We start from the raw sequence: 22209 nt of genomic DNA, 5'->3' as shown, positions 1-22209 counted from the left end.
TACCTGGTGAGTATTGCTGTGCCTCTCCTTGCTGGCCTCCAGCACCTGGGTGACTCCATGTGATGCCACAGCGATGTCCGAGCTCCCAGGTGTGGGGATTGGTGGCCTGGCCCACGTGTCTGGGGTTAGGAGCTGTACCAAACCTAGGCTGTGTTGGGGCTTCCAGGGGCTGTGTTTGCCATGAGCTGTCGTGCCTAGAGCACCTGGCAGCCAGCAGGCTTGGCTTGGCAGAAGGGGCCATCAGGTTGGAGTGAGAGCCTTAGGTGGCTCTGTTTAGACCTTTCTGCTACCAATCCTCATTTGTCCACCAGCCGACATTTTCTCCCTGCTGGCATGTGTTATGTCTGAACGAGAGACTCCAAATTCCCCACTGCGAGTGCTAAAATGCTGAAGTCTGAGTTTTACCTTCAAAGTGACTTCTGGGTTTTGTTAGGTGTAGACCATCTCTACGTGTGTGCATGCGTTCAGCTTCTGGAAGAGGCACTTATGGGGGACAGCAGGGCTGCAGTTGTGCTGCTCCTCAGCACCTCCCTTCTGGCTCAAGCGGTGCCTGCTCAGAGCTGAGAGCTTGATAGTTCATAATTGCTGTAAATACTGAACCAGTGGAAAATCAGATATAAATCAGGTCTTATGGAAATGCTGAAGGCCAGTCTCTCAGATGTGTGAGCAGCAGCCTGCCCTGGCCTTGGTTGGTGATCAGTGTCTCCCTTCTTTCCAGGTGCCTCAACGAACCACTTCCATATCCCCGGCGCTGGCGAGGAAGAACTCCCCAGGCAATGGCAGTGCCCTAGGACCCAGGCTGGGCTCCCAGCCCATCCGGGCAAGGTACGGTCAGCACCTGTGACAGACAGTGGTGATCCTGTGCTGGTTCTTCCTGCAGTCACCTGGCTGAGCACCCAGGCAGGTCCCCCTGTGCTGGTAGGATGCCTGCATCCTTGCTGGGCTTCAGCCTTCCTTTGGCCAGCTAGCAGAAAACAAGAGTTTTGCAATATTTTTGTTGTAGCTGTGGTGAGCTAGGTTTGCATCAGTGTTTTGTGTTAAAAGCTGTGCGTGCATAAGAGTCCCATGGGTTTTTCTCCCTTTGAGCTAACAGTAAGATGTTCCTAGGCACTGTAGGGTTTGTATCTGGATGCTGTGTCTGTTGCTTTGAATCTAACGGGAATTTGACCATTCTACTGAGTTGAAGAAGAATTGGGCTGTCCAGGCATCACTTCTTGCCTGCAAAGGAGCCCATGTAGTTGCAAGGCAGTGGGGAGATCACAGTAATACATACCATACATTTCCTACTCATCAGCTTTTTACAAATAATGACTGAGGAATGTGACCAAGGAACGGGCACTAATACTTTTTGTTGAGAGCTGGACCTTCAGGCATAGGTCAAGGAAAAAATTCCATTTGGCTTTCTGGGAGTCGGATCTCTTCCCACCTCCCATGCCCATGGCATTGCAATGTCACTGAGAAGGTCAGAGAAGACTCTGAAGCTTCTTCCCCACTTCCTCTTACCACATTTAGCTCAGGTACGTTGTGGAGTACATTCTGGAGGGTCACTCTCCCAGCACTGAGGAAGGGTAGGGAAATCCACGGCAGAGCCATCCCCAAACGTGTTTAATGAGCAGAGCAGTTAACAGGCTCTTCTCAGAATGGGACTGAGAAAACATGGCTTAGTCATGGCAAAACTTGGCTCTGATTTGCAGAGCATTGTGGGCAGATCTGTAAACCTTGAACAGGATAAGTGTGTTGTATGTAGCCTTGCATGATGGAGCTCAAAGTCTGCATTGTGTATCAGCAAGCCTGCCAGCAGCAGCCTCGAGTAGCTTGCAGGGGTAGCAGGAGATTAAAGTATCTTTTTTGTTGTTCTGTTCTTAAATTAAAAAAGCATTCATATCATGGATATTCATGTTTATTGCTCAAGGCTGAAGCATTTTGTTTTCCTGAGAACGTTGTTCTTTTAATAAGCTGCCTGAAGGACAGCATAAAATCTGGTGTTACGTTGGATTGAGTCGTCCTATTATGGGATGGCATTGAAGGCAAAAATAAGTTTGCAGAAGTCAAGCTGAAGGTCGCTTCATGTTCCCACAGTCCCCCCATCCCAGTCCTGGTGGGTGCAGGTAATACATTGATTGCCAAAGTTTGCAAGTCCATCTCGTCAGTTAATTGAGCTGAGTATATGCCAGCTGTGCAGCATGAGCTGGAAGACATCAGTTTGATGAAAATTGAAAGTGATTAGGATGCTGCCCTGTCCATTAAACTAAGTGTTCAGTGGAATGCTTTCACATTTCATTTATCTCGCAGTAAAGTACCATTTCTCTAATTTTCCTTTCTGAACACCTCTTCTGTTTGCTCTTAATTCCTTAATTACCTTCCTACATAAATGCTGTAAAAATATGCTTTCTATTCTTTGTTGCCCTGTTGCAACAACTGGGGGGGCATTTCCAGGCACAGAGGGATGTGCTCTTGCTCTGCTCACTACTGCATGCGTGTCGATACAAAATGACAGACAGTGATTTTATATACTGTTCATGCTAAACGATTCTGCCAGCAACCCAGTGATGGCTTTGCACAGTCCAACAGTTTTGCATCATTCTGGTCATTCTCTGAAAGCTCTGAGTGATGCAGTGTGCACACACTGCGTGCTTTGTTCTTCGTGTTCAGAGCTCTGAGTGCAGCTGTGCTGCACAGCATGGCAGCAGTACAGTGGGATTTGTATGTCCACGAGGTCGTAAGTGAACTCAGTGGAGAAAATTTTCTGTACATTTTTAACGAGACTTTGAATAATAAGAGCATTTAACAGAAATATTACATAAAAACGAATTGCATAACTCTGCACAAACGTGTCAACTCAGTGCCAAATAAGAGTTAAGTTTCCTAAAGGCTTCTGATACCATGAGAGATATTAGTCACTGTGTGTCGAGGAGGCATTTTCTTCAAGACTTCTGTATGTACACAGGGGGGAAAGAAATGGAGGAAGAAAATGCTTGAAGTGGGTAACTTGTGCAAGTGTGAAGTGAAGCCATCAAACTCCCGAAGTGTGCATAAGTGGCAAAAGTGATCTGCAGCCTTGTTGCAGATTTGAGATACTTGCTTCAGAAAAAAATAGCTGTCTAGCAGCCATTTGCAAATTCCTGCTTTTATTCTGGATATTGGTAGTTAATTCAGGTAGCTCCAGCATTGCACTTGTATGGGCTGAAGGGGAGTTTGAAGCAAAGCAGCTTGGAATTTTTTGCGAGCATATAAAACTGCTCTGGATGTTTGTTTCTTTGTGGCTGTGATTCAGCTCTGCAAAGGTGTTGGGTCCCTTGTTCTTCTGTCTCTCAAGCTGCCATAGATTTCAGTAGGGCTTACAGGATCCGTAGTTGCACAAGAGAAGACTTCATCCCTGTCTTCTCCAGCAGAAAAACTATCTGCTGACCGTGCAACTGTCTGGCAGCTGGGGACGGCGCCGAAGCCCCTGTGGCCTCCCTGATGCAGTCTTATTTGTGCTCCCTCAGCAATCCAGACCTGAGGAGGACGGAGCCCATCATTGAGAGCCCTCTGCAGAGGACCAGCAGTGGCAGCTCCTCCAGCTCCAGCACGCCCAGCTCCCAGCCCAGCTCCCAGGGCGGCTCCCAGCCAGGCTCCCAGGCTGGCTCCAGCGAGCGCAACAGAGTCAGAGGTGAGGTGGCTTCTTCTGTCAGATGTCCCTTAAAAAAATCAAAGGATTCCTCATTTCTGATGTACTTCTTTGACTAACTTGTAAACGGAGATGCCAGCACTGCCTTCTGCCTGGGCGCTGCTGAAGGCACTGCTGCATGCTGATGGCAGCACGGTGCTGCCTTGCTCTACCAAAGTACTGCATTGATGAGTAATTGGTGTAAGAGGAGACGATGTTTGTGCTGTAATATGAAAAAAAAAAGAGTTCTGGTTGTCTCTCTTCACTGACCCAAGTTCAGATCATGCCAGTTTCTTGGGAATGCATTTCCACATTGCATGGGTGTATCTTTCTTCGGTTTTGATCTTCATCTTTGTGCAAAGAGTGAGGTGGGAGCAGAGGAATAAATCAGCCTGGAAGCTGCTTTCCCTAAAATGCTTTCAGAAAGGAACTGTGTTTACACTGGGTTTATGTTTCTAGTTGAATTGTTTCCTATCATCATGGAGCCATTCTTAAAGATCTTCTGCTCTCCCATTTAATCTCACTAGGAGTTGCTACAGCACAGACAGCCCGTTTATCTACATTTTTGTCACAGCTCTGGAATATAAATCCACAGAACTGAGGAGCATTAAAACAAATGTTGCATCCATGCTTTGAATTTTTTATGACCTGACTGTAAGATGACATGTCTTTTGTTGAAATAATCACTTCTCTAGGTAGTCAGTAAAAGTAATTTATCACTGATTGTCCTTTTCTGTTTGTTTTAGTTTTTGCTAATGAGGAATCCTGTGACGAATAATATCCTAGCAGTGTCAGGTGCTGCAGAGCTTTTAATTTATCACATGCCTTGTTTTTTGTGGAGTGAATTTGTTTCTTTGGTAGCAAGAAGAAAGGCAGCAGTGCTGAGAGCAGCCTGTGCGTGGAGACAGAGCTGGGCTTTAATTCTGTTGCGGGATGGAAGAAGACTTACTGCAGCAACAGCCAGACAGAGAGGAGCAGGGGGATTTTTTGAAACAGAAGCAAGACAGGGAGACTTCATTAGTTGAGTAGAAAGTGCCGTTAGCAGGAGTTCCAGGCTTGAGATGTCCTCTAGTTTTACCATGGTTTTCCTGCTCGTAACAGGCAATAGAATAGCTGAGGAGGGGCTGCAGTGCCCTTGTGCAAGCAGGAGGATGATGAAGCTCCCCTGTGCCCACGATTGCACAGGGCTGGGAGCAGCATGTGCAGCAGGCCGTGCCCCGGCCAGCGTGCGCTTTGCATCCCTGTCAGAGTTTTAGTTTCCCTCTCTCTTTGCTTCCCTTTTGCCCAGGAAACGTCAAACCCGAAGGCTCACCCGTGCTCTCCCACGAGCCCCCTAAGATCAAGCAGGAAGACAACCGAGATGTGACGCGACCAAGCCGACCCGCTGTGAGTCTTAACTTATTCCCTGCAGGAATGTTGCCAGTCGGATTGGCCAGGTGTCCAGCCAGTGCAGTAGTGCAGCTGTGGGGACCCCAAAAAAGAGGCTAATACCACTGCTCCTCCAGCTGAGAGACTCGAAAGCGGCGGTATGGCAAGAGCCTGTGGGAGATTGGAATGCTTTAAGAGAGTGCATGAGTTTGATCAGGAACCCAAGTCTAGGGGAAAGCACTTAAGCCTGTGTTTCCAAACTAAACAGATGCTTAAGTGCTTTGCTAGATTGGGCCCAGTGTCTGCCTCTGGCACATTGTTGTGTTCCGTACTGCATGGTGCCCCGCAGCGGCCCAAGGGATGCTCCTGCTCGGGAAGGCTGGGTGAGCGGCCCTGACAGCCTTCACAGCTCAGAAACCAGCTGGGTACTGCTTTCTGTACACTCCTGTGTCATTACTGCTAGCAAAGGCCCAGCAAAATCTCATCCAAAGTGTTTCTTTTTGATTTCATGTTGTTGACACTTGTATTTTAAAACTTCAGAGTCAGCCTAATAACAAAATGAATTTCTACTGCTTCTCTTTTGTAACATGTATTAATGTTTTGCTGATGTTGTTCTTTCTTTACACTCCACAGCGTTGAGCTAACAATTCTAATTTTATTTCTAACCTGCTTGCCCTTCCTCTGGCTTTTTCCTGTCCCGATCTGTTTCCTCTGATGCTGATTAATCTTCCCTTACTCACAGAGCTATAAGAAAGCTATAGATGAGGTTAGTGATATCTTTTCTCAGCGGGTCATGCCAATGCGAGGTTGCCTAGCTAGTGCTTAATATCAAACCGGGTTTTCTTGGTGCTGCCATTCAAAAAGGTGATAATGCCATGCGTTGGGTCAGGTTGGAGATGTTGGTGGGCACATCGAGCCTGCCTGCGGGGAGGGGATGGAGCTGTCAGTGCATCCTGCCTGCCCACGGGCTGTGCGGAACCCACTGGCAGATGGTGTGAGTGGAGGCCAGGTCTGTGTGAACCTTCATGCTCTCAGCAGCTCCTGCTACCGTTGTGCTGCATTTTTATACAGACCAAGAACAGAGTTTCCTTGTGTCAGTGGAGGGGATCCGGACAGACTGAGCCGCACGTCAGATTCTGCTCCCAGCTACAGCCCGCCAGAGCCCGCTGAGTTCAGTGGGCAGATTGAGCTATATTTGAAACGCAATTTAGGCCCTATTCAAGCGAAGGCACTTGGCAAGTAGAGGAAAACAGAGCAGTGAATCTGGTGAATAATTCACTGTTAGAAACCAGACCATCAGCTGCATTGAGGGAGTGAGGGAGCTGTCGTGGTTTGTACTGGCTGGGAGTCTCAGCCTGCGGTGTAGGTGGGACACAGCTATCACCAGCCCATGAGAAGTGTTTTGGGTGCTTTCTTTATTCTTCCTACATTGAGGTTTTCTTCTGAGTGTTCAGAAATAACAGAAGGTGGAGGGAAGGGAAGAGGGAAGGAAGGAAAAGTGTTTGGAGTGTGAGACAGTGATGCCCTGTTAAAAGAGCAGGTCGTTACAGCAGCTCCATCATGTGAAGTGAGGGCCAGATCCTGCTCCGTGCAGAGCATCGCTAGCAAGGTGGTTTCAATGTGTTCTACCCTGTGTGGATGGCAGATCAGCTTTTAAGCTGATAGAAAAATAATACAAAAGGAGGAGGAGAGCGTGCTAGTTAAGTTAACTTGTTCTTCTGGATAAAAAATGAGCAATGCTTCATGTTTAATGAGGTGCTTTCTTGAGAAAAAAGCATGTCAGTCAGTGTGAGGAAGGCAGCATGTATGCTAAATTCAAGTTAAACGAGCTGTATGATTTTGGAAACCAATCTGACTTGATTCCAGCAAATATTAAATCTAAAGACATCTTTGCAATTAGAAGTAATTAAAGAGCACTGATACTGCTAACTTAACATATTATGCCACCTTCAATAATAACATTTCAAACAGATGTGGAGCTGCAGAACACTTTATTTCTAATTGTCAGATGGTTTTTGGTCCAAGAGCAACTTGGAGAAGCCATTTAATCCTACAAAGTGCTCATTATCTGGAGAACATGATAGCATCAAAGAATTAACCATCCTGAGGCAAAGCTCTAACTGGGAACTATGAGTTTTCTGATAGTATTGTTTGGGAGTATTGTTGCTATTAGAGCTTCCAAATTAGTTATTAAGAACTAATTAAGCTGATTTTAGAAATATTTGGCTCTCTCCTAATGATGACCGAAGAGTATGTCCGTGGTTTCAGCACACCCTGGCTTTTCAGCCTTGCAGAGGTGGTGATCTTGGTTTGGGGCAGTGCATTTGTGTTGTGGTGCTGCTGAGTGCAACCCTTACTCTGAGCAATCCCACCCTGTTTGGTGATAAGGTCTGCTCTGGGAGGAGGCACCTGGAGGACATCAGGCTCTGTGTGCAGCCTGGGGTGCCACACAGGTGGATTTGGGGTGCAGCACCAAGCTGGCTAGGCACTGCCCTTGTGCAGGCAGGGAGCTGCCTCTGTGCACATGGAGCAGGGGAATGTGCAAAAGGCAGTTTTCATGGTCCGTCCATGCAACAGGGCAGGGCTTAGTGCTACTCCCACAGTGCAGCAGATCTGCCTGCAGTTCTAAGAGGCTCTTACACACTCTTCTCTTAAAGTCTGTTCCAAAGTGGAAAAAGCTTTAATCCAAAGCAAAGGAAAGTGCTCAACAAAGGGCATATTTGTGCTCTAAACAGAGAGCATTGTTAAGCTGTTGAAATTTTCACTGAAACAATAATGTCTTAGAAGCTGCTGCAGCCTTAATTAAAGTAATTAGTTGTCATGACTGCAGATTTGACTGTATTTCAATCCCAAACATATTGGCATCAAAAACAAACTCTTTAAATACCACATTCTCCCTTTAATCATGATAAAAAGCCTTTCTTTAAAGTTACAGGGAGCGTTTGGATTTGCAAGATGTATAACATCCATTATGGGTGTCTGCTGCGTAGGTTGATCCTAAATTTCTGTCATTAGCTTTTTTCGTGTGCTGATATCTGTGGCTGTGGGGCTCTCTGTTGTCCCTGGGGGTCTCTCCTCTATGTCAGCAGGCTCTGAGGCACACCTTTAATCCTAGTTATCAACCAGCACCACACACTTTAGTGTGGACTGAATTTCTGAGCAGTTTCTCATAGGTAAAATGAGGCATTTTAGTAATATGTTTGCACAGAAGATGTCCATTCCTCCTCACTTTTCTTCTCTTGCCATGTGGAAAACAACTTCAGTGCTGGAGAGAGAGGGCAAGCCAGGCTTGGTATGGCCAGCACAGCCAACACAGCAGCAGAGGTGTCCTCACACACGGCCAGAACCCAGTCTGGGTTCCCAGGCCCCATGGGTGCCCAGGACAGGGCACAACTGGGAGCAGAATGCAGGGGTGCGGCCCGCTGTCCCACTGCCACCAAAGGTGGGCACCTCCCGTGGTGCTCTGTCACCAGTGTCAGGGTTTGGTTCTGAGAGCTGTTCTTTGCCCCAGACCCAATTCAGAGGGGCTCGAGAGCAAATTCAAATGTCAGTAAAGCATTTTGTTTGATGTGTGTAGAACGGGGGATAAATGATTGCTCCACTTGAAGCTACGAGTGCTTCACTTTGGGGTCTAATGGCACAGCAGAGCTTGTTATATCCTTTATAACGGCCAAGTACAAATTGCTTGCAAAATATGATTAAAAACAAACTGGGTTTCCATCTCAGCCATAGAAGCTTTTCATCGTCCTCTCCACGTGTCGACGGGATAGATTTTAAGAGCTCCCTTTGCAACCATAATTAATATTGCTGTAGTCGCCCAGCTGGAACGGTAAACTGGAAATGTGTGGCGCGCAGTAACGAGAGAATGTGGCCATAAAACGATTGTGGAATTTAGTATTTTTCAATGAGTTTCTTTCTCCCTAATCCTTTATCTCTGACCGAATGCACTGATGGCTACCTCGGTCACTAATATAGGGAGAAATGGTAAGACTGACAATCACGATGCTTTGTTCGTCATGTGCATGTTTTGTGCAACAGAGTACTCTAACCCATTCTAATTAGAGCTCTCATGCTTTTTTGCCCTACTGCTTCCCCCTGCATTGCTATAAAAGCATGTAAGATAACAAAAAGTCTATTTTCTACACGGTGCCTGCAATGTTCCTTGTTTTTAAATAGCGGTGTCTATTTGATATGACTGTCGGGTCTGAGGCCTCATCAAAGTCATGGTAAACTGAAAAATTACTGCTAGGTTTTGAGACTGCTCCCATCTTTTTCTCCCTTCAAGGCTTTTTTTTCCCCTAGCTTGTAGGCTGTCACATCTCACATAAAGTGCTTAATGGTTCCCGCTGAGGAATTTTTTGTTTTATTTTTTTCTTTGAACAATTGCATTTATTCCTTCTTCTTTTTTTTGGTGTGTGGCTGACTCAGAGCAATGACTCAGAAGTCTGGCTGCACAGGGCGCTGCGCTGAGCCGGGCTGCTCCCCTGGGCGCCCCGCACCGCGACTCGCAGCCGCCTGGCAGCCGAGACTCCTCACTGAAGCAGCTCTTGACTTGGGGATTGCACCACTCCATGGAAGACGCTGTCATTGCTTCCTTCCCAAATGCATTTATTACAGAATAAATACAATTCTGGGCTCTCTTTGAGAAGTTTGAAGGAAGAGAAAACCCTGTAGGGGAAATTCTCCATGCCAATCTTTGAAATGACGTTTTCCAGTTTACTATGATGGTGACTGAACATCACCTTTTCCAACAAATATAATTTTGTCGTGTATATACATATAAGTGTGTGTATCTATATGCACATACACGTTCCAAACAGAAAAAGAAGAGGTTGGCTATTGATTTTTCAGTGAGCGTAAATCAGTTTTGTTTTGTTTAATAAATGCTACATGCTACAAACATTGTCTTTCGTTCGTCTCATGTTTGTAATGACTCTGTAAAGCTATTTCTCGTTGCTCGTGCTGTTAGCATTGGCTTTTGAAGAGATGTGTGTGACCTTCTTCTCACTTCAGACGTAATAGCTGTCCATTTCCTGTTTTGTTGCCCCCATCCCCTTTAGGATCTGACGGCCTTAGCCAAAGAACTGAGGGAGCTGCGCATCGAAGAGACCAATCGCCCTCTGAAGAAGGTGACAGACTACTCTTCCTCCAGTGAGGAGTCAGAGAGCAGCGAAGAAGAGGAGGAAGATGGGGAAAATGAGACACACGATGGGACCGTGCCTGTCAGTGACATCCCAAGGCTTATGTAAGAAGCTCTTTGTTTGGGGGGAAATCGTAGCACTGCAGCACTGTGCCTTTCTGTGGAGGAGCAGTAGCTGTGGTGTGGGGCGTATCAGAGCACACTGGTGTTCAGTGGCTGGAACTGGGAGCAGCATCATGGTGTCAGAGGGTGGTTTGCTCAGATGTGTCTTTTTCCTCATCTGAATTAGAGCATTTAATGGAGAAAACAGGATTTTCTAACTGCGCATTCACTGAGCTTGTATTCCAAGTCAATCCCAGGCCTGTTCCTGCCTGCAGACCTGCTTGACGCTCTGCCTGCTCTTTGGTCTGGTCTTGCTCCAGATCAAGCCATAATGAAGCATGGTATTTGGTACCCTGACCAGTGCCACCTACTGGAGCCTAGATTATTAGCACATAATGTTCCGGGATTTTTGTCATTGATTTCTCTTGTTGGCTCAGTCCCTGTGCAGGCTAAAATGCTGAAAGTAAAAAGTCAGCAGGCTATAATAGAGCATTTGTGTCCCTGTTGTAGGTTGTCAGATACTTCTCCTTTTGAATATTTCACTAGATGAGAGAGGAGGGAAGCATAGCATCGACATACACAAGACACAGCTGCCTTCATGCAGACTGAGTTCACTGAGGCTCTTCCACCAATGTGTTGCTGTTCCAGGTCATGGCAGCAGGGGTTTGATTCCCTGCACTTCTGAATTCAGAGCGGAGTGGTGGGAAGGCTTGAGGGGCCTGTTAGCATGTTAGTGGATCAATTTCCATTCCTCCTGCTAATTGAAGTGGATTAGTAATCAATGGGGATGTACCATACTCCATCCCTTGACTGGACCAGTAGCAGCAGAGAGACATGAAGGATCCACTTCATGTTCCTGGGTTGGAGCTTTCTTCCAGGAAAAGCAGAGAAGTCAGAATTCATCAGAGAAAGGCAGGAGGCAATGAGACGCCATGACTATGCAGCAGTCGGGTGGGCAGTCGCACGTTCACGAAGGGAGCTTAGGGCTGCATGCAGAAGAGTTTAATCAGAAGCAGTTAATCTGCACTGCCATCTTTCCACAAAACACCTTGAGTTTGAACCCAAGGAACGAAAATGCCCCCGAATGCTTTGCAGCTGGGGGTATGGGATGACAAACGTGGCAGTGAGATGAGTGCCCCAAGTCCACCCCAGCCCAGTGCTATCCACCCTGTCCCATCCACAAACATGCCCCAGGGGGTGTGCGTTGACGTGCAAGCCCCTTGTGTCTGAACAGGGGCAGGTGTGCTCTTTGGCATGTGAGCTAGAGGTTAGCAGCTCTGTACGTAAGGCTGTGCAGGAATCTAGGGGCTCAGCTGCACAGCTGTGTGTGGAGGGGAAAGAAAGCGGATGCTTGGTTTTGCACTCATTTCTCAGAGGGAACGTTAACATGAGTTCAATCCAGATGTAGTTGGTTGTTTTTTCTACACAAGCTTTATTTTTCCTGTGTTTGGTATGTTTCATTAGATGGCTGGGAGAGATCATCTCATTTCCTGCTCTTTCTGAACGATCTCCATATAACCCATCTTTAATCCCTCCTCCACTTCCTTGAACATCCTTCTTGAGTACTTTGCTGCTCTTTATTCCAACATTATCCAGGCTCCCCTGATGCAGCTTAAAAAAAGCCCGTTGCTTTTCTCTCTGGCATACAGGAGGGAGTTTACTCTTTTCGTCTCTGCAGATACTTTTTCTGTATTGAAGCCTGTGGTGGTTCCCTCCAGCTCTCTCTTCTCTAGGCTATACCTGCCAGCTCTCACTCAGGTCCAGGGCTTTCTTTCAGGGCCACCTACAGAGTACATGCTGCTGAAATTTGGGAATTTGGGGCTACATGAACCTTCCATTCACTCACAGCATGCTCTCAAAGTTGACATAGCCTCCTTTTCCTCAATTTTCTTTTTTCTCGTGTTGTTTTCCCATTCTTTGGTGGCATTGAAGTGCAAAGGGTAGGAAGGAGGTGCAAACTGAAGTGCTGGGGAAGCAGGGTGTGCTGTTGTGTGATGTCTGGTGTTGCGTTGTGAGTTGTGATGAAGTGATGTGAGTGAAGATGTGCTGAACGGTGCATTCATACTGATGGCAAACAACTGATGGTGTGTGTGGCTCTTAAATGCAAAGAAACTGGTGTGTCAGCAACACCTTCATACCAGCTGTCACAGGGCAATCCAGGAGCTTTGTCGTTTGCTTATGGCTGTATGTGAACTGTATGTAATCTGCTCATCTGTTAGTAACGTAAAATCATAAGGTATGGTGGGAGCTCACCGCGTGTGACATTCGCTCTGAGGCAGTCCTAAAATTTCACATTTGAGAGTAAATTTCCAGCCCAAAAATAAACTCAGCTGCTCCCAGCATTCCGTATCTCAGAGCTGGGTCCCGTGGAGGAGATTGATGATGTTTCTGCACAGAAGAGGTGCATTAAACAGCCCATTAATCTCTCAAGTGGACTGATATCAAACCCACACCGTGAATTGCTCCTTCAGACCATTTGTCCTGATGTTACTGCTAGAACCAACCTCTCATGGTTACAACAGAAAGCCAGGGCATGGCAGAGTGGGGTCACTGTGTCCTTACCATGAGCACGTCTGGCCGGAGTCAGGCTTGGCCAGCTGTGGGTGGGCTGGAGGAGAGGTGCAGGTGCCTCGCTCAGCATCAGCCACCGACAGGGAGTGCTTTGCTGCAGTAATGAGGGATCCAAAGCCTTGATGCTTATCACTGTCAGCTTGAGTGGCAGAGGCAGCCTCATTAACGTTGGTGTATTGCCAGCTGCAAAGCAGCTTTCTGGAAGGAGCACTGCAGCCAGGTCTGCCTGTCACTGCAAGATTTATTCTTACTTCTCGAAATCTCATCTGAAAATGACAGGGTGTGTTCCATGCCAGAGTGGTAACAGCCTCAGAATGATGCTCTCTTTCTCAGAGTGGGTCTTTTAACACAAGGGACCTGTAATTATTTTCTGCCTCCCTCTCTGATGCCTTCAGGGCTAAATCATGGGCTAGGGCTGCATCTTCACCTGAATGATGGTGGAAAGCTGCGAGGCGGAGCCGGGGTGTGTAATGCAGACATGGTAACATGAAGCTTCTGGTCTGGTGTTCAGAGCAGGTGGCCAGAATCCACCTTCTGTTTGTGAGAGTTGTCCTGTGGTGGGTTGGGTACCCCGTGCACTGCTTGACTTGAGTTGACAGTAGTGGGAGTAATCCATCTTCCTGACCTGATGCTGTATTCCTGTATTTTTGACCACATCAGTGATTTCTCCAGACATTTAAATGGCTGTGTTTTCTCATTTTTCTTCTTGTGCGATAGAAAGCCTTACCCTGTCTAGAAATATTACTGAATTGGAAGATTTTTCATCTAGTTTAGCTAAGGAGGTGCCTGTCACTAATGCTTTTCTATTCTGTCTTCAGACCAACAGGAATTCCTGGAAGCAATGAGCCATACAACCTGGGAATGGTGACAACCCACGGTCTGGAGACTTCCCATGCAGATACGTTTAGCAATATTTCAAGGGAAGGGACTTTAATGGTGAGAGAGGTAAGTTGTAAAACAAAGATTTCCATGGAGCATCTTCAGGAGGTTTTGCCCATGTAAGCACAACAACTCACAGTGCTGTGTGTCCGGAACACAAAATGACTGAGTAAATTGTGCTCGTTAGTGCTCTCCTAATGCAATTTACACTCAGCAAATGTGACAAGTGCAGATGTTTCTCAGAACTACAAACAGCAGTGAATAGTAATGCCGGAGCACAGCGGGGTGAATGCTCACATAAACAACTCTACTGTAGTCCCAGTATAGCTCCAAGCAACAGGAGTTATCTTTGGTTTAGAGTGCTTTTTTGGAGTCAGGCCCGAAGCTCCCCCAGGGCTTTGCAACCTTTACCACCATACAGCTGTAGGAGGCGTTCAGGAGATGTGGTGTTTTGGAGGCTTTATGTGGGGCTGCAGGCAGCCAGTGCTGCTCAGGAGGATTAAGCCAGTTGGCTGGAAGGCTGAGTGCAGCTTCCATCAAACCCAGACACTGCAGACATCGCTGCTGCTGCTGCTTTCCCACTCAGAAATCTTGGCCCAGTGCCTTTGCCGTATTCTCAGAGACCACATCTCCTTCTTGTCCCAACCTTCCCTGCTCCCACGAAGCACAGTGCTAACACAGCAGCACAGCTTGGTCATTTCTCATCGGTGGTACTGAAAAAAGAGGCAGGAGAAGGTATGTCCTGTTGGTTGAGGAAGACCTTCCCCAATGTTTCTCCATTTTGTCCTGTAACATGCTGGTGGTGCCAGTGGAAACAAAGACAGGTAGCAGGTCATTACAAGAAAGAAGTTTCCAAAGAAGTTATAGAGTGTTTGTTGCAGGTTTATTGCTGTTCAGAAATGCACAGCTCACCTGGTCCTTTACCTGTTCTGATCAGAGACCTCTGAAGCTTGGTCAGCCCTGTGCACATCCTTGTGGCTGCAACACTGAAGAGGCTGAGTAAGAAAACAAGTCAGGCATTTCTGAAATGAGGTTGGATTGCATTGCAGCCATAATGTGCCAAGCCAGTGAAGCTGTCAGCTAGACCAAGACTTACAGGAAGGTTTAAAAGCCACAGGAAAGATAAGCAGGAGGGGAAATCTCTTTGGGAGGAGAGAATGTTCTAAGACACCCAGCCCGTGATGCAGGGTGCTCACTCTGTTCTTCTGACCACAGCTGTCTCAGCCAGAGGAAGGGCTCGCTGACCTCCAGGGACTTTGGGCGAAGGCTTACGTGCCACCCTGCACAGGCAGGATGGTGAGGTGCTTGGAAGATGGGGTAATAGTTGATAGATTAATGTTGTCAGAGCCGACCGATAAGTTGCTGAGCCTGTTTCTGAGGAATTTTTTCACTAATCCTGATAGGTGGCAAATTCTCTAACAATCTCGTTGTACCCGAGTTCATCAGAATGGCAAATACCTCAAAACAATGGGCAGGGAAGGGAGAAGTTTCCTAGCACCTGCCTCACATGAGGTTGAGATTGAAAGGAGGAATGTATTGGAATGGCTGAGTGCTTGCTTGGCATGGGCAACTGTAGTCAGCATTCACCTGAGAACACCCCGGGAGGTTTTCTCTGCAGACAAGTCATTCCTAGTGATGCTGCAGGGAATTCTGTGCACAGAGCAGGATGTGAATAGCTCTGCCACTGCAGGCGAGGGCGATGCTGTCACTGTTCACTGCTGTTTTGGGTTAAAGAAACATGCAATGGGGACTCTGTTGGCATTTGTGGTCAGGCTACTCGCCGCCGTAGCAGTGAAAAGCCATTAAAGCTCACGCTGATCAAGGGGACAGATTCTGCTGTCACTGTGGCTAGCAGCAGTGTTGGGACGAGAGCTGGCCACAGGGCAGCCATGGGGCTCGCACCCATGGTGGCGAGAGCAGAATCTGCCTTATGTTCCTTTTCTCAAAACAACGATGATCAGGCTTCTCCTTTTGTTGTAATGTGGCTAATTACTCTGTATTGACTTTGTCATTAACCCTGTCTTTATTTCTCCTGGGGGGGTTTGCCGCTTGCCAGATTGCATGGGGATGGAGACAGCAGAGAGGGTCCTTGTCCTGTTCTCGCTCAGGGAACTGGTGACTGCAGACAACTTGGTTTTGTTGTTTTCTCTTCTTTTTCCCTTTTTTTTTTCCCCTTCTCTTTCTTCCTCATGCCTTGTGTTTCTGCAGACCTCTGGTGAAAAAAAGCGTTCTGGCCACGCAGCCAGCAATGGCTTTGCAGGCCACATCAATCTCCCTGATCTGGTGCAGCAAAGCCACTCGCCTGCAGGCACACCGACCGAGGCCCTGGGGCGAGTCTCCACGCATGCGCAAGAGATGGACTCGGTGCCTGAAGTAGGTGGTGGGGGCTCTCCTTCTCTGCATTGCTTTAAACAAGTATTAACATCTCTGCCCCGTAAGGGGCCTTTCTGCTTTCTTCCCTCGCTTCCTTTGCTCTTCTCTCTCTTTGTTTCCAGTCCGTGTGGATGAGTGTAGGGAAATGAAAGGGGTGCTGGTGGGTAGTTGGTGTATGGGTTTGTGCCCTGTGGTAGAAGGGCCGGCTTCTCAGCCCACCAGCTGAAGTGTTGGTGATGATGGCTTGAATGCTGCAATCTGATGTGAAAGTCCCCATCTTCTCATACCTGGAAATGTAAAAAGAATATGAGCCAGTGGTGCCATTAACGTGAACCGGGCCCAGCTTCTACGTGTGCAGTCTCTGAGACTTTGTGATCCCAAAGGTTAAGAAAACCCAAAGCCAATATGGCACACTTGTAATTTTTACCATGGACAAGATATTACACGTAAGAGAGGGGAACTGGTGTGTCCTGCTGCCACCAGCAGCTGTGGGAAACGGTCGTGTATTTCCCTGTTTCCCCATGAGAAATCAACCAGGTTGGTGTTAAATAACCCATCTTATTTTTCTTTTTGTTTGGTCGGATATACATTGGTAGTTCTGTCATCCTCTCTCATAGAGATGATGTACTCATTTTACAGTTTGCTTTTACTAGCAGTATAAAAATGCAAATTGCTTGGAATTGTGTGCTGATAAAATGTAAGAACAGACAGTGCCTGACTTGACCTCCAGCTTTTATCCATTTCCTTGCTGCCTTCAGAAGCAGCGCTGAGACAGTTGGTCCTGAAGTAACACCTTCCAGAGTCATCCTGGGACTGCTTAAACATGAGCAGACAGTTTGCAAGAATAGGCTTTAAATATATTCATTTATGGAATACCAGGCAAGAGGAGCTTTTCCATTTCTGAAACTGCATTTTTAGGGCTGACTGAGCAAGGAGTGGGTGTAAGTGGAAAGTTTGGGATTCGGTTCTTCCAGGTGACTCATAAAGCCTGCAGACTGGCAGGCAGTGGCATAGGCACCTTACTTGGAGGTTATCCCTTGTCCTGATTGTGTGGAGACCCCTACAGCCGTGTCTTTGTGGGAGGTGTTGTGCACAGCTGCTCTCATGCAGGGCACTGCATCCACACTGCTGATGTTATCAGTGTTGTGCCCTGTCCCAGTGGTGCTGTAGGGTAGTGGAGCTAAAGGATAAGATGTCTCCATTTCCATAAGGATGCCCTAGGGCATGGGCAAGCAAGCTCTGCCTGTGTTGGCAGGTGGGGTTGGCTTGCACTCTGTGGGACTGCAGATGGATGCTTTAGGGCTCTCTGCTTCAGCCCATCTCAGAGCTGAAGCTGAAGCTAAAGCCCTGCTTATGGTGCCCAGCCATCTTAACAGCATGGGCCACGGGTAGGGTGCACTGACAGACACTCTGCGTTGTCCTGAAGGTGCATGGATGGGAACTGTGAGAATGTCACACGGAGCAACCTCAGGTCTGTTGGGATAGCTGCAGTGAGCTGCACACAGAGCTGTGAAAGCCTCCAGAGCTGTATGAGTGTGGGGACTGCAGGGGATGTGTGGGACAGTTGTCAGGCTGCTCTTCCACACTGCTTCCCCCTGTACAAACAGCGCTGCAGTGTGTCAGGAAGGAGTGGGTCTGAAAGGACCAGCACTATTTCACCCTGCAGCTTGGTGCTGTCTCCATAAGCCAAAACAGACGTTTATAATCAATTGAACAGGACCTGAAGGAAGATGAGGGTTTAGTATTTAAATAACAGGCTTGAAAGTTCTTAAAATGTCACCTTCTTAGGAGAAGAACAGCTGAATCTGAGCAAAGAGGGAGGAACTGCTTGGGGGATTGGAAGGAGGGAGTTCATCATAGTTCACTTGTATGAAAGCACCTGGCTGTCAGCTGGAAAGCATCCCTGTAAATACTGAATATTTCTTCCCTCTTTGAGTTGTAGGTGCTTTATGGAAAAGATGCCCAGCACAGGAAAAAAATGTGTATTTATTCGATGTGAAAGAAGCACAGAGTAGCAAGTATATCTTGCATGTACATATAAGTGTATTTGGGCCATGCAGTATATGTAAATCTGGTATCTGTTACTGCAGCCTTCTCTGCCTCAGGCTGCAAGCTCCTTACATGGGTCTCCATTACCATTTTCTTTTTTGAAATCATCCTGTTTCTATGGCAACACAGGGCTATCTCCAGGCCGTGGGAATGTGGATGGAGGCAGGCGCAGTGCAGAGCTGTGTGCTCACCCACAGCATGCAGTGCTGCTGGGGATGGGCTGGGGGCACTTCTGGGGCTGTTCTGCTCACATGCCCCTCGAGAAGCCTCAGGCAGGAGTGAGGGTGTTTCCCTTCCTTCTTGGGAGACCTGGAGGCATGGGGGCTGAGCAAGGTGTGTTCCCAGTGAGGACAACATCCCAGGGAATTGGGACACAAACAGCCCTGCTGCTGCTGCAGGAAGATTTGATTTTTGCTGCTGTTACAGCTTTTAATGTAGGTCACAAATAAAGAGCACCCTGGATAAATACTGTGATAGGAGGAATAAGCTGCTCAGCGAGGGGGGAAATCGTTGCACTTGGACTCCCAAGTAAGGATGTCATTTTGCTTGGGAGAAAGCTTAGCCTCGTTTTCTGCCTTAACAAAGCAATGGTTTTAAAAAGAAATCAGTGTGGTGCTGCTGTTTGTTCCTATTTAGATCCCCTTGGTAAAGTGTTGGCTTTGGCATTCACAGAATCACAGAATGGCCAGGGTTGGAAGGGACCTCAAGGATCGTGAATCTCCAAACACATGTAGGGCCACCAACCTCCCCATTTAATGCTAGACCAGGCTGCCCAGAGCCCCATCCAGCCTGGCCTTGCACACCTCCAGGGATGGACAGTGCATCCACAGCCTCTCTGGGCAGCTGTTCCAGCACCTCACCACTCTCTCTGTAAAGAATTTCCCCCTGACATCCAACCTAAATCTTCGCTCCCTCAACTTAAAACCATTTCCCCTTGTCCTGCAGCTATCAATCCTTTCAAAGAGTTGATTCCCCTCCTGTTTGTAGGCTCCCTTTAGGTATTGAAAGGCTGCAATGAGGTCACCCCGCAGCCTTCTTTTCTCCAGCTTGAACAAGCCCAGCTCCCTCAGCCTGTCGTCATAGGGGAGATGCTCCAGTCCCCATTCCTTACAATATGTTCAGGTTCAGTTTTCCTGACTCAGAAATGGCCTTTTCTGAAGCCTCACCTGAAATGCTGTAGACAGTCTAAAATACTTCCTTGGAATTGCAAGTAACCCATCCCTGCCGTACAAGTGACATGTGGTGGAGACCAGAGCTGGGGAGGATGGAGCAGTGTGGGATGTGCTGTGTTCTCACATCTGCATTCCCCGTCCTGTGCTGAGCACTGCAGTGGGGTGATTCATGTGGGGCAGTCACATTAATGGGAGAAGCAACCCCTTGCCACTGACATCCCAGCCTGGGCTTTAAGACAGATGTGCTGTGTGCAGAGAAATTGTTCAACCCTGCATTCACTTTTGCCTCTGACACTGCGGCTTCTCCGCTAACCAGTCTGGCTGTGCTGTGCTTCTACTTGCAAGCCGAGCCCGTGGCACTGGGCACTGCTCCCTGTGCCTGCACTTCTTGTTCTCTGCTGCTCCAGAGGCATTCACAAATCCAGTGGAATGTTGTCTGTGATCACGTCTGGGGGAGGAGGAGTAAATGTTCGTAGAGGGCTCACAAAGGGCGCCGCAGGGACAGGCACTGTGCGCTCGTTGCAGAGCCACACACACCAAATGTTAGTGTTATTTCTGTGCTCTGAGCTCGGTCTTCTGTCTTTATTTTGCAGTATGGAATGGGAAGTAGCACCAAAGCCTCTTTCACCCCCTTTGTGGACACCAGAGTGTATCAGACCTCGCCTACCGATGAAGATGAAGATGAGGATGAAGAGTCATCTGCTACTGGTAGGAGGCAGTGTGACCGTTTGTGAAGCCTGAATAACTCCCTTGAACCTCTCAGATTTCAGTTACTCTTGTGTTTGTACCCTTGTGCTTTCCAATTTCCATCCAATTCCTTCTCACCATCACCAGTGAAATATCCCCAGAAAGAGATAAGATAAGGAAGTCCACCCATCCCTGTCTGCCTGGGCACCTGGGAGAGTTGTTCCTGGCAGAGCCAGGAGGTGGCAGTCACTCCAAGAAGCTTACAGTTGCTTAGAACTCACTGAAAATAGATGCATGTGGACAGGGTTAGGGTTGGTCATCCCTGTGGGCAGTGCTGGAGGTCTGGGGATGTTCCCTGTTACTGCTTCAGTGTTGCTTCCAGCCCATGAGAAAATACTGATGTTACCTCTCAAAACTTGCAGCTTGTAACAGAGTGATGACATCTCTATCAGAAAAAAAAAAAAAAGCAAGAATTTGCTTCCAATCACACCTCACTGTCCTGTTGTTTCCTTGTAAGCACTGTTCACCAGCGAGCTGCTCAGACAGGAGCAGGCCAAGCTGAACGAAGCCAGGAAGATCTCCGTGGTGAACGTGAACCCCACCAACATCCGTCCCCACAGTGACACCCCAGAGATAAGGAAGTATAAGAAGCGCTTCAACTCGGAGATACTGTGTGCTGCTTTGTGGGGTGAGCTCCTGGTCGCAGCTCTGTCAGCTGAGACCCTTTGGTATAAGAGTGATGCTTCTTGTCTGCGGGAATGGGAATGCTGCCCTTAGTTACAATTGTCGCTTAGAGATAGCAAAGAATGAGCTTGGGCTGTAATCCTCTGGTGGGCAGCAGCCGTGGCTCCTTGTGCCCATTGGTCTCTCTGTTTCAGGTGTAAATCTGCTGGTGGGCACAGAAAATGGCCTGATGCTGCTGGACCGAAGCGGGCAAGGGAAGGTCTACAACCTGATCAACAGACGGCGGTTCCAGCAGATGGACGTACTCGAGGGCTTGAATGTCCTCGTGACAATATCAGGTGCTCCTCTCACCCCATCTCTGACCTTCTGGTTCCAAATGTGAGAAATGAGGATGTGGAAATTAGTGTGGGAATCCTGTCGAGGATGGTTGGTCATCAAATCTGGGAAGCTTTTGAGCTGTATCATCATTTCTGTAAAGCTTTTCAATGTCATTGTGAAAAGAGCTTTACTTTTATCTTCCTTGAGGAAAAATAAACATTGGAATCTCAGAGTTTCCCGTGCAAACCCAGTAAGGCTGTGCACAGAGAGCTGGAGCTTGGGGCCATTCCTGGGGCTGCATGCTGCTCTGTTACCTCTCGCTGCCTCTTATGGCTGAGTTTCCCTTTGCCAACAGGAAAGAAGAACAAGCTGCGAGTGTATTATCTCTCCTGGCTGAGAAACAGGATTTTACACAACGACCCCGAAGTAGAGAAGAAGCAGGGCTGGATCACGGTTGGGGATCTGGAAGGCTGCATCCACTACAAAGTTGGTGAGTGGCTGGGGCCACTGTGCTGCATGGAGGAATTTGTAGTGCCAAGTACAGCCATGAAATGAGCAGCTGGGAAAGTAAGCAGTGAGAAGAGGCTGTATGCCCATAGCTCTGAGCCTGGAGAGGTGATGCTTGTTGGACTGCCCCGGGCCCCTTGGAGTGCCTCCATCACAGCCTGTGTGATAAAATGCCTTGGTAAACATCTTCCAGTTTTTCACATTGATTGTGTGCTGCATAAGTTACAAGCAAAAGATATTTGGAGTCTTTGGGGATTTTTATTCAGTAGTCCTAGATCTGATCTGATGATTTTTCTTGAAACTATGAGTAGACAACAGCCAGAAATACTTTTTCTACTCATCTGTATGTGTTAGGTGGATGCTACTACATGCAAATCAACAGAGAGATAGCCTTAGCAGCTGTTTCTAGAGAAAAACTGTGCCATCTTGAAGCAAAAAAGAGTGTTTTAAACATCTTTTGTTTTAATTTTAGTGAAATATGAAAGAATCAAGTTCCTGGTGATTGCCTTAAAGAATGCTGTAGAGATCTATGCTTGGGCTCCTAAACCATATCACAAGTTCATGGCATTTAAGGTATGTGTGCCTTGTCACCAGAATACGCTCTGTAACTGTAAACACATGAGGTTTCTGTACTGTGTGGAGTAGGAAAGTGCTTTGCTTATAGTCCATCTCCTCAGACAGCACATCTCTTTGAGGGCCAATGAAGATAA

General features: G+C 47.6%; 1 protein-coding gene across 4 annotated transcripts in view; it reads left to right on the top strand.

Annotated features, from left to right (window-relative positions):
- Nucleotides 1–22209, top strand: part of TNIK (TRAF2 and NCK interacting kinase) — a 138413-nt gene that overhangs the window by 110751 nt on the left and 5453 nt on the right. For all 4 annotated transcript variants that reach the window (XM_042881358.1, XM_042881359.1, XM_042881360.1 and 1 more), the window contains 11 exons: nt 719–825; nt 3489–3652; nt 4938–5035; nt 10078–10262; nt 13649–13775; nt 15918–16082; nt 19897–20011; nt 20508–20678; nt 20869–21012; nt 21348–21482; nt 21972–22072. In XM_042881358.1, coding sequence (XP_042737292.1) covers nt 719–825; nt 3489–3652; nt 4938–5035; nt 10078–10262; nt 13649–13775; nt 15918–16082; nt 19897–20011; nt 20508–20678; nt 20869–21012; nt 21348–21482; nt 21972–22072 — 1512 coding nt within the window. The remainder of the gene's footprint in view (nt 1–718; nt 826–3488; nt 3653–4937; nt 5036–10077; nt 10263–13648; nt 13776–15917; nt 16083–19896; nt 20012–20507; nt 20679–20868; nt 21013–21347; nt 21483–21971; nt 22073–22209) is intronic.

The sequence above is a fragment of the Lagopus leucura genome, unplaced genomic scaffold (genome assembly GCF_019238085.1).
Source record: "Lagopus leucura isolate 7727_CA_CO unplaced genomic scaffold, USGS_WTPT01 Super-Scaffold_100029, whole genome shotgun sequence".
Lineage (NCBI taxonomy): Eukaryota > Metazoa > Chordata > Aves > Galliformes > Phasianidae > Lagopus > Lagopus leucura.
This window is presented reverse-complemented; position numbering and strand designations above follow the sequence as displayed.